This window comes from Malaclemys terrapin, chromosome 12 (assembly GCF_027887155.1).
Source record: "Malaclemys terrapin pileata isolate rMalTer1 chromosome 12, rMalTer1.hap1, whole genome shotgun sequence".
NCBI classification, from domain to species: Eukaryota; Metazoa; Chordata; order Testudines; family Emydidae; genus Malaclemys; species Malaclemys terrapin.
Window position 1 is genome coordinate 33546982 of NC_071516.1, and position 15310 is coordinate 33562291.

The window sequence follows — 15310 nt, forward strand, 5'->3', positions numbered from 1 at the left end:
TCACTTGGCCAAAGTCACAGATTAAGCAGAAATAGAATCTCTAGTTCCCTAGCCACTGGATGCTGTCAGTTCCCTTCCTACACTTGTTCATCCAATCTAAATAATGCCAGTTTTACAGTCGATTAATCATGAATTTAAGGCCAGATGGGAACATTATGATCTACCCTGATCTCCTGCATACATGGGCCAGAGAATTTCATCCAATAATTCCTGCATCAGACCCATAACTTCTGGTTATGGTAGATCTGATCTTTTACAAAATACATCCTGATCTTGAATCAAAGATTTCAGGTGATGAAGAATCCATAACATGCCTGAGTAATTATAGCAGAGCAGTAGCTCCACTATAGTAACGGTTGAGACTCACTGTTTAGCAGACTACTTTTCCATATAGTCTAAACGCCACATACTGAATCAGATTGTCCTGATATTTGCTGTGCTTCATGGGTGGCGTGAGTGGACCAAATCTGGGGTCACTTGAGCAACACATTCCTGAGAAAAAGCCATGTGATATCAAAATCCTCTTTTTTTTTTTTTTTTTTTTTTTTTCCTGCCCACCACACACCTGGGTCTCAAACTATGCCCAAACTGATATCACCTGCTCAGGGTTGATCTCAGCTAGCACACAGCCCCTTTCCCTATGGGGAAGCAATACTGAAAGAGTTTGAGTAAAGTTGGGAACTCCAATATGAGTTAACCATAACTGACATGTTAAAGAGAGTGAAATGTGCATATGTAGAAAGGCTAAGGCTGTGTTGCCAAGTCAGTTTAACTGGGTGGCCCAAAGTGACGTGATGCGGCCACTGAACTTGAGCAGCACAGTGAGTTTGAGTCCTAAATTCACACCTCTCTGAACTATTATTTCAGGCAGTATTCATCTCCATGGGGTATTCTCATCCATCTGAGAACATCTCATTGACATCAATGGGGCATGTCACTCCTCTCTGAAGGTACATCTATACTTACCTCCGGGTTCGGCGGTAAGCAATCGATCCCAGAAGTGCTCGCCGTCGACGCCGGTACTCCTGCTCCGTGAGAGGAGTACGTGGAGTCGACGGGGGAGCCTGCCTGCCGAGTGTGGACCCGCGGTAAGTACTTTGTAGTTTGAACGAAGGTACTTCGACTTCAGCTACGTTATTCACGTAGCTGAAGTTGCGTATCTTAGTTCGAACTGGGGGGTTAGAGTGGACTAGCCCTGAGCCTCCTCTAGTGCATGCGTGTGTGTAGAAACCCAAGCCCACACACTACGTACAGATCTGGGGTAGGGAATCTGGATCTCAACTCATCTTACTGCCCCTTCTTGTCTCATAAGAACAGCCATACTGGGTCAGACCAAAGATCCATCTAGCCCAGTATCCTGCCTTCCAACTGTGGCCAATGCCAGGTGCTTCAGAGGGACTGAATAGAACAGTTGAATAGAAGAGGTATCCATCCCCAGTTGCCCATTACTAACTTCTAGCAAACAGAGGCTATGGATACCATCCCTGCCCATCCTGGCTAATAGTCATTGATGGACCTATCCAGCTATTAATGCACTTCTAAGACCCCATTACCTGCCCTCCTCTCCATGGCCGCTCTAAGCTTACCCAGGACATGTGGTGGCAAGGAAGAGGGTGCAGCTAGCAGGCGGTGGCAGCCTCAGGGCAGTGAGGGTGTGGGGAGGATGGTCAGAGAAATAGATGAGCTGGAGGGAAGGCTGAAGGCATTGGAGCAGTGTGAAGGGTGTAAGGGACCATCCAAATACTGTTTTTCAAAACCCAGTTTAATGACTAGCACTTTGGAGAGGGAGGACTGGGCTGGGCTGGAGAGGCAAAGAGATGAGATGAGATAATGCAGGAGCAGTGGAGGCATTAAAATACAGCCAGTGCATTCTGTGGCCGGGGCAATTGTTGCCAAGGAGTCAGAGGCAGTGGAACGTGGGGATGCCAATTTTATTTTTTTTAACTAAGGAAATTAACTGTCCAAAAACATCATCAACACGGAGTTAAGGTTGCCCTTGTGCCCTTCAAAAATATGAAGAGAAGCTAAACTTAAACATCTGAAAACCAGGAAAAAGACGGTTACTCACCGTTGTAACTGTTGTTCTTCGAGATGTGTTGCTCATATCCATTCCATTAGGTGTGTGCGCGCCGCGTGCACGATCGTCGGAAGATTTTCTACCCTAGCAACACCGGCGGGTCGGCTGTGGAGCCCCCTAGAGTGGCGCCTTCATGGCGCTGAATATATACCCCAGCCGACCCGGCGCCCCCTCAGTTCCTTCTTGCCGGCTACTCCGACAGTGGGGACGGGGGGCGGGTTTGGAATGGATATGAGCAACACATCTCGAAGAACAACAGTTACAACGGTGAGTAACCGTCTTTTCTTCTTCGAGTGCTTGCTCATATCCATTCCATTAGGTGACTCCCAAGCCCAACTTAGGTGGTGGGGTCGGAGTGAGACATTGCTGTGTGCAAAACCGCTGATCCGAAAGCAGCATCATCTCTGGACTGCTGCACTAGTGCATAGTGAGCTGTAAATGTGTGGACTGATGACTAAACCGCCGCTCTACAAATGTCCTGTATCGGAACATGTGCCAGGAAAGCAGTCGAGGAGGCTTGGGCCCTCGTGGAGTGAGCGGTGAGGTGCGGTGCTGAGACACCTGCCAGGTCATAGCAAGTCCGGATGCAAGACGTAATCCAGGAGGATAGGCGCTGTGAGGAGACCGGTGAGCCTTTCATTCGGTCGGCCACTGCAACGAAGAGCTGCGTCGTCTTTCTAAAGTGCTTTGTGCGGTCAATATAGAAGGCCAGGGCCCTACGTACGTCCAGGGAATGCAAACGTTGATCCTGGCGAGTGGCATGTGGTTTGGGATGAAAGACCGGGAGAAAGATGTCCTGGTTGATGTGAAAAGGAGAAACCACCTTAGGGAGAAAGGCAGGATGTGGACGAAGCTGCACTTTATCCTTATGGAAAACTGTATAAGGGGGCTCGGATGTCAGCGCCCTGAGTTCAGAAACGCGCCTTGCTGAGGTGATGGCTACGAGGAAGGCTGTCTTCCAGGATAGGTACAGAAGTGAACAGGTGGCCAGTGGCTCGAATGGAGGACCTGTGAGCTTGGAGAGAACCAGGTTGAGGTCCCACGTCGGGACGGGCTGACGTTGTTGTGGGTACATCCGGTCTAAGCCCTTGAGGAATCTAACGACCATCGGGTTAGAGAATACCGAGGACGCGAGTTCCCCTGGGTGAAAGGCCGATATAGCGGCCAGGTGAACCCTAATTGAAGATATCGCCAACCCCTGATGTTTTAGGGAGAGGAGATACTCCAAAATGAGAGGAATGGGTGCCTGCAACGGGGACGTGGCTCGTTGTTCGCACCAACAGGAGAACCGCTTCCACTTGGCCAGGTACGTGGTGCGTGTTGAGGGCTTCCTACTGCTCAGCAGAATCTGTTGGACAGAGTGCGAGCATTGCTGCTCTGCCTGGGTGAACCATGGAGCAGCCACGCCGTGAGGTGGAGTGATTGCAGGTCGGGGTGACGCAGCCGGCCGTGGTCCTGCGTGATGAGATCCGGATACAACGGAAGCGGGATCGGTGTCTGAACCGAGAGTTCCAACAGTGTGGTGTACCAATGTTGTCTCGGCCACGCTGGAGCGACCAGAATTACCTGTGCCTGGTCTCTGCGCAATTTGAGCAGTACCTTGTGGACCAGAGGAAACGGAGGGAAGGCGTAAAACAGGTGGTCTTTCCAGGGAAGGAGAAACGCATCCGAGAGGGAGCCCGGAGCTCGACCTTGTAGGGAGCAGAACACGTGGCACTTCCTGTTGTCTCGGGATGCAAACAGGTCTATCTGGGGAAACCCCCACCTCTGGAAGATGGAATGTATGATGTCCGGACGGATAGACCACTCGTGCGTCTGGAAGGACCTGCTGAGTCGGTCCGCTAGAGTGTTCTGGACTCCAGGGAGGAACGATGCCGTGAGGTGGATTGAGTGGGCGATGCAGAAGTCCCACAGGCGAATGGCCTCTTGGCATAGGATTGACGAACGTGCTCCTCCTTGCTTGTTGATGTAAAACATGGCCGTGGTGTTGTCGATGAGAACTAACACACATCGGCCACGTAGGAGGTTGAGAAATGCCTGGCACGCCAGTCGTACCGCCATCAGTTCCCGAACATTGATGTGCAGGGCTAGCTGGGATGCAGTCCACAGGCCCTGGGTATGGTGTTCGTTGAGATGGGCGCCCCAACCCAGAGATGAAGCGTCTGTGACCAGGTGCAGAGAGGGTTGTGGGGCGTGAAATGGTATCCCCTCGCAGACCACATTGCGATCTAGCCACCAGGTGAGGGAGGCCAGGACCGAGTTCGGGACCGTGACCACCATGTTCAGACTGTCCCGATGTGGACGGTATATTGATGACACCCAGGTTTGAAGTGGGCGAAGCCGAAGTCTGGCATGCCTGGTTACGTACGTGCAGGAAGCCATGTGACCCAGCAGGGTAAGGCACGACCTCACCGTGGTCGTTGGGAAGGCCTGGAGCCCTTGAATGAGGCTCGTGATGGTGCCGAATCTGTTGTCTGGCAGGATGGCTTGTGCACGTCTGGAGTCTAGAACTGCGCCGATGAATTCTATTCTCTGGGTAGGTTCTAGAGTGGATTTGTCCTTGTTGAGTAGGATGCCCAACTCGTTGAATGTGTGCACTATTATGTGGACGTGAGCTTGAACTTGCTCCTTGGTGCGACTGCGTACCAGCCAGTCGTCTAGGTACGGGAACACCTGTATCCCTTGCCGACGAAGGTATGCTGCCACGACAGCCATACATTTCGTGAACACTCTTGGGGCCGAGGATAGGCCGAAGGGAAGGACTGCAAATTGGTAGTGCACTGTGTTTACCACGAATCGCAGGAAGCGTCTGTGAGGTGGGTAAATTGAGATGTGAAAGTATGCGTCTTTCATGTCGAGGGCGGCGAACCAGTCTCCAGGATCGAGGGAAGGGATAATGGCCCCCAAAGAGACCATGCGGAACTTCAACTTTACTACGAATTTGTTGAGTCCGCGCAAGTCCAAGATGGGCCGCAGACCTCCCTTGGACTTGGGGATCAGGAAATAACGGGAATAAAATCCCCTGCCCCTTAACTCTATCGGAACCTCCTCTATGGCCCCCATGGCCAGGAGCGTAGAAACCTCCTGAATAAGAAGTTGCTCGTGAGAAGGGTCCCTGAAGAGGGACGGGGAAGGGGGGTGGGAGGGGGGGATAGAAGAAAATTGGATAGCGTATCCCCTCTCCACCGTGCGGAGGACCCAACGGTCCGAAGTTATAAGGGACCAAGCACGGTGGAAGTGGGAGAGGCGATCCCGAAAGGAGGGGGTTGGATCCTGGGGGATGACTGGGGCGCCGTCCTCGACCGCACCTTCAAAAGTTCTGCCTGGGGCCTGAAGGTGGTCTAGGTGGCCCCTGGTTCTGGCCGGGTTGAGGGCCGGTCCACCTTCTTCTACCACCTCGCCCTCGCCTCCTGGCCGAGTCCTGTCTCTGACGAGGTGGGGGGGGGTAGAAGCGCTGAGGCTGCGGCCTAAATGGCCTGCGCTGAGGGCCCACAACATGCATCCCCAGGGAGCGCATGATTGTTCTCGAGTCCTTTAGGCTCTGCAGGCGAGAGTCCGTTTTGTCTGAGAACAATCCGTGTCCCTCAAAGGGGAGATCCTGTAGGGTTTGCTGCAGCTCCGGAGGCAAACCCGAGACCTGAAGCCAGGAGATCCTACGCATAGCGATACCCGAAGCCAGGGTCCTCGCAGCTGAGTCTGCTATGTCCAAGGAGGCCTGCAAGGAGGTCCGAGCCACCTTCTTGCCCTCCTCTACCATGGCTCCAAACTCTTCCCTGGACTCTTGGGGAATCAGCTCCTTAAACTTCCCCATAGAGTTCCAGGAGTTGAAACTGTAGCGGCTCAGCAGCGCCTGTTGGTTCGCTGCTCTAAGTTGTAGCCCTCCGGCTGAGTAAACCTTACGGCCAAACAAATCGAGCCGCTTAGCCTCTTTTGATTTAGGCGCTGCAGCCTGCTGGCCGTGGCGCTCTCGTGCGTTCACTGATTCCACCACCAGTGAACACGGTTGGGGGTGGGTATACAAGTACCCATAGTCCTTAGACGGGACAAAGTATTTCCTTTCCACCCCTCTCGCTGTGGGTGGGATAGAGGCAGGAGTCTGCCATATCGTATCCGCATTCATTTGAATCGTGCGGATCAGGGGTAACGCTACCCTCGATGGGGCATCCGCTCCAAGGATATTCACGATCGGGTCATGAACCTCCACTATCTCCTCCGCCTGCAGGTCCATATTACGGGCCATCCTGCGCAGAAGATCCTGGTGAGCCCGAAGATCTATTGGAGGCGGGCCTGTGCACGATGTGCCCGCCACTGCCTCATCGGGAGAAGAAGAGGAAGATGCCTCCGGTGGAACAGGATCCAAGGGCTGGTCCTGGTCTCCCTGTTCCTGGGCTGGAGCATCACCTGTGCCTGGGTCCAGGGTGTCAGGTGGTGCGGACCCAGAGGCCTCCATGCCCCCTGGCGGAGGCCGAGAGATGGTGGACTCCGGGGCCCCTTTGACGGAGTGACCGGAGCGAGAGGTCGACGCAATTGGAGCCCCTTGCGCCTGATGGTACGCCCACGGGGTCCAGAACGACCAGTGAGATGGGCCATGAGCAGGGTCCTCTGCTACCTCCTGCCAATGGCCTATGTCCTGCTCCTCGGCTTGACCCTGAGGGGGGTATGCCGATCTCGATACTTCCTCAGAGGAGCGGGACACCGATCTCGATGGCCATGGCGGTGCCGAGTGCGTCGAGACGAATCCCGTGGGATGCGGTGCCGCACGGTGCCGGTCCGGGGATGTTCTATCTCCACGCGGTGCCGGCGATCGGTGCCGGGATCGCGACCGGTGCCGATGACCTCGTCGGTGCCGGGAGTCGGATCTGGACCTCGACGAGGACCTGGAGTATGCCCGGTGCCGGGAGCGGCCTCTCGACGTCGAGCGTCGACCGTAGCGGTGCCGAGAGCTACGTCTCGACGTTGATCGGTGCCGACGATCATATCGGTGCCGAGACGTAGAGCGGTGCCGCGAAGAAGATCTTGGCCGCGAGTACGACCGGTGCCGAGATGATATTCGGTGCCGGGACTGCGAGCGGCGTGGGGACCTGCTTCGGGACCTGGAGCGGTGCCGAGGTTCCAGTCCTTGTGGAGGGCGCATCAAGGCAGGTTTCCCCCTCGACTGGACCGGGCGAGTCAGCGGTGCAGTCGGTGCCGGTGGTTGAGGCGGTGCCGGCTCCGTGAGAGCTATTAAGTCTCTCGCCGCCGCGAAGGTCTCTGGAGTCGACGGTAGGCACTGTATCACCGCCGGCCTCGGTGGAGACGCTATCTGCACCGGACTCAACGGCTTCGGTGCCGGAGTCGACGGTGCTGGAGGCACCTGTTTCCTTTGCTCCACCGGCGGACGCGGCTCTACCCCCGGCACTGGGGGAGCCGGCGTCTTCGGCACGGACGTCCCCGTCTTATGGGCTTTTTTATGCCCCGGGGATAATGATCGGCGCCGAGGCACTGCTTGCGGTGCCGACGAGGTCCGGTGCCGGGGAGGCTTGTCTGACGCCACTCGCGTGGTCGTCAAAGCCGGTGCTGCCGGTGCACTGCGCACCGAGGTGCTAGGCGCCGGGGTCTGGCCCGTAGAGGGAGTGTCCGGGCTAAGTGCCGCCTCCATCAGGAGTTGCCTGAGCCGAAAGTCCCGCTCCTTCTTGGTCCTTGGTCTGAAGGCCTTACAGATCTTGCACTTATCTGTTTGGTGGGACTCTCCCAGGCACTTCAGACAGGAGTCGTGCGGGTCGCTCGTGGGCATAGGCTTCGCGCAGGAGGCGCACTGCTTGAAGCCGGGAGCGTTGGGCATGAGCCCGGCCCCGCGGCCGGGGAAGAAAGGGGGAGACGACCCCCTTAATCCCCTGAGCTACTTAGAACAACTATAACAACTTTTTTAAAACTATTTAACTATTTAACTATAAACACTATAACTATAACTGCTAATAACCAACAAAGCTAGGGAGAGTGGAGAACAGCTAAGCAGCGCTCCACAGTTCCAACGACCGTCAGGGGCGGTAAGAAGGAACTGAGGGGGCGCCGGGTCGGCTGGGGTATATATTCAGCGCCATGAAGGCGCCACTCTAGGGGGCTCCACAGCCGACCCGCCGGTGTTGCTAGGGTAGAAAATCTTCCGACGATCGTGCACGCGGCGCGCACACACCTAATGGAATGGATATGAGCAAGCACTCGAAGAAGAATAAAAGGTTAAGGATACATATTACTCCTGCAACACGTTATGTGAGTGGTGCATAGCACCCAGTCAGAAGCATCAGGTTTTGGCCACTACTGGATGCAGCATGCTAGGCTGCTCCTGTATGAAAATTACTAGTTTTCTTTTAGTCCTTTATTCAGGAAGTTATTAAGGCAGAAGGTTGAGCAAGTGTTTCAGCAAAGCCAGGATAAGGTTAAAAAAAATGCTGGTAATGTTCCAAAAAACAAGGTAATGTTCCAAAAAGACATGACTTGACCCCTACATTTCTTCTCAGACAAAACTCCTAGCGATTTCAATGTTTGCCTGAGTAGAGTCTAAGCAAAGTCTACAGGATCTGGCCCACAGTGAGAGGCAATTTACAGGCAAGTGAGATGTGAGAAGTTAGATTTTCCAAGTCAAGAGCTCTACCGAGATTTCTGGCCTTTGAACATCTACATATATATTGTGCACTTCCCACGCCTTTCCCAAATATTTCTGTAGCAGAACATGTTATTTACCTGAGTTATGTCTTTTAGCATCTGATGAAGGGAAAGGGTCTCTTCTTTGGCATTCTTGGTCAGTGAAGCTTTATATTCTACCTCCAACCGACTGGCCTCCTAGAAACAGAATAAAGAAAGGATGAGTTGGAGCATTCCCATCTCCCCTAGCACTGACTTGCCACTGTGCCTCAGCTCCAAACTGAAGGGCCAGCTCTAGCCACTCTTCATGGCCCATTCAATCCTTACCTTCTCTGCTGGAAACTAACGAGGACACCAACTTCAATGTGAACACCTGATAACTCTGAATGAGATAGGCCAACAAATCATTCGGGATAAACTGAGAAGCTGTCACACGCTGACAGTCTTTGGTCACTGGTGACCTAACTGGATTACAAGTGCCTGAGGTGAAATGTTCTGTTACAAGCTCTCCGATGCTGGATCAGATGTGCACGCAGTTCCCCTGCCACTGCCCAGCCTTCAGTTGCCAACCACGAAACACACATTTAGACAAAGTGCCTTATGTTCCCATATAGGGAGGAAGCCACAGCTCTTTGTGGTGAGGCTGGGAAATAAAAAAAAAAAGCTCAAACCCAATAGCTGTTGGGTTGCTTTCCCACAGATTTCTCACACACCAGAATTTCCATCGTGTGACTAAGCGTCTTCACGGTCTTTTCTTTCTCCTCATTCTGCTTCTGGGACTGCGCCAGCAAGGCTGAGAGCTCCATCACCCTGAGAAGAAAAAGTCTGTGTAATATTCCAAAAACTTAGCACACCATCAGCTGCATAGGAACTATGTCTGAAAGTCTGTGCAGCACCTCCATGAGATACACCACAGAAGACTCAGCCCAGAGGAAGGGGACCGAGATGGCTTTAAGCCACCTTTGGGCCTTCAGGATTCTGAGGTGCTCTGTGGTTCTGGTATGGAGGGCTGTCTACACGCTGTGTCACAGTCCAGGAACCTTGTAACATTGAGCACTGTGTAGATGACCCCAACACGTCCCTGCACCTGAGCTTGCAAGGGGGCAGTATAACTGGCAGCCCCATGCAGCATCTGCACTGTGGGATTCTCTCTCCAGCCCCTTGCAGCATAGTCTGGTTATCATGGCATTGCACTGGGGTGGGGGACAGAACTGGTCCCTTTATACTGCTCAGCATTTCTCTCCAACTACATTACAGTAGAACCTCAGAGTTACGAACACCTCGGGAATGGAGGTTGTTCGTAACTCTAAAATGTTTGTAACTCTGAACAAAACGTTATGGTTGTTCTTTCAAAAGTTTACAACTGAACATTGACTTAACACAGCTTTGAAACTTTACTATGCAAAATAAAAATGATGCTTTTAACCATCTTGCTTTAAATGAAACAAGCACAGAAACAGTTTCCTTGCTCTGTCAAATCTTTTCTTTAAACTTTCCCTTTATTTTTTTAGTAGTTTACATTTAATACAATTCTGTACTGTTTCCTTTTTTCTTTTTATGGTCTCTGCTGCTGCTTGACTGCATACCTCCGGTTCCAAATGAGCTGTGTGCTTGACCAGTCAGTACGTAACTCTGGTGTTCGTAACTCTTAAGGTTCTATTGTAACTGTAAACCCAACTCTGCCACCCACCCTCCAAGAAAACCCCTTTCCACACACACCATTACTCCCAACTTCATCTCACTCAGAGACAGGGTGACCAGACAGCAAGTGTGAAAAATCAGGACAGGGGGTGGGGGGTAATAGGTACCTATATAAGACGAAGCCCCAAATATCGGGACTGTCCCTATAAAATCGGGACATCTGGTCACCCTACTCAGAAAGCCCATTTTCTTTATTCAGGCGCCTCTCTGCCTATTTCTTTTTAAAGCCCACAGTAGATACCATTTTGAAAAACAAACCCAGTATGAAGTGGCTGTGCTTTGAAGGAGAATGCAGACTGAATCCAAAGGCCTCTGTGATAAATGGTGGGAAACATTCCCCAAAGGTTGTGTAGGGTTTTTAAGACTAATTTACCTGCCCTGAAGCTCCTCTTTCTCTATATCCCCTTTGACCTGCAAGCACATCACTTCTTGGGTTTTCTGGTATACTTCCTTTTCCAGCTCCTGAGCCCTGGCACAAAGCTGCTGTGTCTGATCCCTCGGGGCAGATCTTTCCAAAGTGTTCGACTCCCAGGGCCGTGTACCAGAACTTAGATGGAAGCAGCTGACAAGTATTGATCCAGAAAGTCTTATCTGGTCTGCCTTCAGTGCTGACAAGTCCCTGAAGCAGAATAAAATAGTAAAATAGATCCTCAAGAACACTTTCATCTGCAAATTCACCTTTTAAACATGTCACAGCATGACAATTACAACCCATTGTTGAGGATCAGTCGTAACATTTTCCAAAGATGTTCAGCCATCTCAGATACTTAGAGGATCAGTGATCTGGTTTGTAATCAACTAAGGAAGAAGAAGGATGTTTCAGTGGTTACAGTGCTAATCTAGGACTAGGGAGACCCAGTTTTAATTCCCAGCTGTGCCACCAGACTTCCTGTGTCTCAATTCCCCATCTGCAAAATGGGGATAAAGCACTTCTCTACCTCACAGGAGTGTTGTAAAGAAAAATACATTAAAATTGTGAAACATTCAGACATGGCCAGATAAATATCTAAGGGCTTGCATGGAATTTCTTTTTGCACAACCCCCACTCCTCCAAAAAACCCAAACAAAACAAACACACACCTAAAAACCTGAATGCAAAAATCTTGCATTATTATACCATTAAAGGTGATCTACACTAAAAATCAGGAAATCCCAAAAGCTGAGCTACTTCCTGAAGTATTGACTTTGCCTCATTATAGATACATAATGTTTTTCTAGTGTTGTTTCCTTTGTTGAAGCATTACATGTGTGCAACATGCAAAGATTCATGGGAGAAACCTGAACTTTGTGAATTTTCTGGTTGAGTGCTTGATTTAGCAACTTTAATTTTTACACTGATACTAAGGGGGTTCTCCCCAATCTATCTTCCCTGTCTTGTAAGGAAAAGGTTGGAACTCTCAGGCTTCTGCAGCTCACAATTTCCAAAGGCTTGACCAATGGCTTGTTCCTCAAATTCCAACTACAAAAGTGTTATAATCTTCTTAGTTGGGAAACATGGCAGGAAATGTATATTGATGTACTTGTCTCCAGCAGGGTGTATGGGGTGGTATGAGGCACAAGAGAAGCAGAGGAGGTTGTGAAAATACAGGTCTCCAGCCCAAAAATTAGACTGGCTGTATGCAAGTCCAGGGATGAAGTTAAGATGGGGCTAATTACAGGCATACAGTAAAGGTTGCCCAACACACCCTCTTGTAAGACTATACTATAGTTAAGGTTAAGAACAGCTTTCTGTTTAAAGGACTACTCTAAGTGCCCTATAATCCACATAGTTACTTGGATTGCCTTGACATCTGGGGGCAGAGAGTAGGGCTAGTGAACCAGATTTGGAGTCTGTTGTAATAATTGGAACCTAGCAGTCCTACTCCAATTATGAGTTTATCTGGTGGAAAATGGGTAAAGATTTGTGAACTGTCACAACAAGTTGTCTCAAAATTGTTTCAAAAGAAAACCGGAAGGCTGAAGTACTTCAGATAGCAAGGGTTTACTAACAACATGCAAGGACTGTATCAAGATCATGCTTAGTAAACAAGAGGAGTATAGGACCAGAAATCAATGGACCAAAATTGGTGCTTCAAAAATTAGGCCTAATTGGCAAACAAAATAATGAGAGGATGGGCTATTCTACCCATCACTCCTTTTTGGGGCCCTTAAAAAGAGACTTGAGGGGAAAATTAGTGGACACTGACTGACTGGGAGGTGGATGGACAGGAAGGAGCGAGCTTTACCATCATGGCTGCCACTGCCACTACTTCCTGGGATTCCAGGATACACATTTTCACCATTGGGCCTTCACTGTCCTGATTGTGAAGATATCCTGACCAGACTGGGCCAGAGAGAGGGACACAGATGACATCACCACCTCCACCAGCTTTGGCTAAATCATGAATACCACCTGGGATGGGAGACTTTGTCACCCTTTCCCTCGTGTGTCCTGTTCATTCCCCACCTTATTTCTTCTATTCCCTTTTGCCTTCTGTTTAATAAGAGACTGGCTTAGCTGACCAAGACTGTACATTTTGTACCACCACTTAAAGTCTGCGCCCAGGGAGTTGGCTAACAGCAATGACTGAAACAGTCTGATGCTTGTAAAAGTTTACCAGGTCTCTGAATGGCTGATCAGAGCTATGCTTTCGCTAATGTTTCTCCACCAATGAGACTGCAGGTGAGAGTCACCATCAAAAAGACAGAAGCTGTTCTTTTCTTTCCCCTTTTGCGTGTGTTTGTCTGGTTTTCTCGTCAAGGAAGCAGGATCCGACTTTAACAACAACTCCAGCCCAGCTCAATTAACTTTTTCCCCAAAAGGAGAGTTACCACCATCTCTAATACCATCTTAGAGACTGTCAAACAGGGGTTTTCTCCTTGGAAGGACTCTCTAAAGTTAAAGGGGAAATGGAATAAAGCAGGGGTTCTCAAACTCGGGGTCTTGACCCCTCAGGGTGTCATAAGGGTTTATGTAGGGGCTTGCGAGCTATCAGCCTCCACCCCCAAACCCCACTTTGCCTCCAGCATTTATAATAGTGTTACATTAAAAACACATTTTTTATATATTTATAAAGTCACACTCAGAGGTTTGCTGTGTGAAAGGCGTCACCAATACAAAAGTTTGAGAACCACTAGGATAAAGGATAGTTAAAATGAAAGCCTTACTTAATACTTTACACTCAATTGCTTTAACTGTTTTTCCTTTTTTTGTATCTTTAATAAAGTTTAAAAGCATTTTTAAAGTTGTATTTGCTATGGTACTAAACAGACCAAGGTCTCAGCATTTGGAACTCCAAATTTTGTCTGTTAATGTCATACAGTGACAGGAACAGGTTAATACTTTTGACACTCTGGGTCCCTTTATTCTATAGAAGCTAACACAGCCGGTCATTTAATTAATGAGATACTGTGCACCCTGAACCTCCTCTCCCTCCCCCACCCCACCAGCTTTTCCTAACGCTGACAGATTCTACCAGCCTTTTTTTTTTTTTTTTTTTTTTTGCCCAGAACTGTGGATCAAGCATGGTTTCAATCCTGCCCACAATGGTCTCAATTTCTCAGCATATACTCCAGCTAGCGCATGGCATCCATTGCCCCTTGGGGAGAGCAAAACTGAACACAGTATCCACATGATAGTTCTGTTTGGCATGTGAGCCTTAGGGTTACACTGTGCATGCACAGAGAGAGTGGCCAAGAGGATTTCAAGCCTGCCATTTATCACTGAAACTGGCTGACCCATCCCCTGTCATCCACTCCCAGCTTCCGGCAGTCAGAGGTTTGGGGACACCCAGAGCATGGGATTGCATTCCTGATCATCATTCCCTCTGAAGCATCTGGTATTAACCACTGTCAGAAGATAGTATATTGAGATAGACGAACTATTGGTCTGACCCATAATGGCCATTCTTATGTTGTTAATGTTGCAGAGTTTCTGGCGGAAGTCAATTGTGTCCTGTGGGAAGCTGTCTGTCTGTTTGCTGAGTGGTTTGAGGGTGCTTTCCCATGGGTCCTGATATTCCTTCAGTAAGAGTGCCATAGAACTGGAAGGGACTTGGAGAGGTCATCTAGTCCAGTCTCCTGCACTCAGGGCAGGATTAAGTATTATCTAGACCATCCCTGACAGGTGTTTGTCCAACCTGCTCTTAAAAATCCCCATGATGGAGATTCCACAACCTCCCTAGGCAATTTATTCCAATGCTTAACCACTCTGACAGTTAGGAAGTTTTTTCCTACTGTCCAATCTAAACTGCTCTTGCTGCAATTTAAACCCATTGCTTCTTGTCCTATCCTCAGAGATTAAGAACAATTTTTCTCCCTCCTCCTTGTAACAACCTTCGATGTATTTGAAAACTGTTATCATGTCCCCTCTGTCTTCTCTTCTCCAGACTAAACAAACCCAATTTTTTCAATCTTTCCTCATAGGTCCTGTTTTCTAGACCCTTAATCATTTTTGTTGCTCTTCTCTGGACTTTTTCCAATTTGTCCACATCTTTCTGGAAATGTGGCGCCCAGAACTGGACACAATACTCCAGTTGAAGCCTAATCAGCGTAGAGTAGTGTGGAAGAATTACTTTTCATGTCTTGCTTACAATACTCCTGCTAATATATCCCAGAATGATGTTTGCTTTTTTTGCAACAGCATTACACTGTTGATTCGTATTTAGCTTGTGATCCACTATGACCCCCAGATCCCTTTCCGCAGTACTCCTTCCTAGGCAGTCATTTCCCATTTTGTATGTGTGCAACTGATTGTTCCTTCCTAAGTGGAGTACTTTGCATTTGTCCTTATTGAATTTCATCCTATTTACTTCAGACCATTTCTCCAGATTGTCCAGATCATTTTGAATTTGAATCCTATCCTCCAAAGCATTTGCAACCCCTCCCAGCTTGGTATCGTCCGCAAACTTTACAAGTGTACTCTCTATGCCA

General features: G+C 49.6%; 1 protein-coding gene across 12 annotated transcripts in view; it reads right to left on the reverse strand.

Moving 5' to 3' along the window:
- CEP250 (centrosomal protein 250) overlaps positions 1-15310 on the reverse strand; it is a 131720-nt gene that overhangs the window by 79722 nt on the left and 36688 nt on the right. For all 12 annotated transcript variants that reach the window (XR_008446801.1, XM_054045820.1, XM_054045822.1 and 9 more), the window contains 3 exons: positions 10773-11018; positions 9412-9508; positions 8798-8896 (listed from right to left, as the gene is read on the reverse strand). Coding sequence is in view for 11 of the 12 variants with exons in the window: in XM_054045820.1 (XP_053901795.1) it covers positions 8798-8896; positions 9412-9508; positions 10773-11018 (442 nt within the window). In the remaining variant the exon portion in view is untranslated. The remainder of the gene's footprint in view (positions 1-8797; positions 8897-9411; positions 9509-10772; positions 11019-15310) is intronic.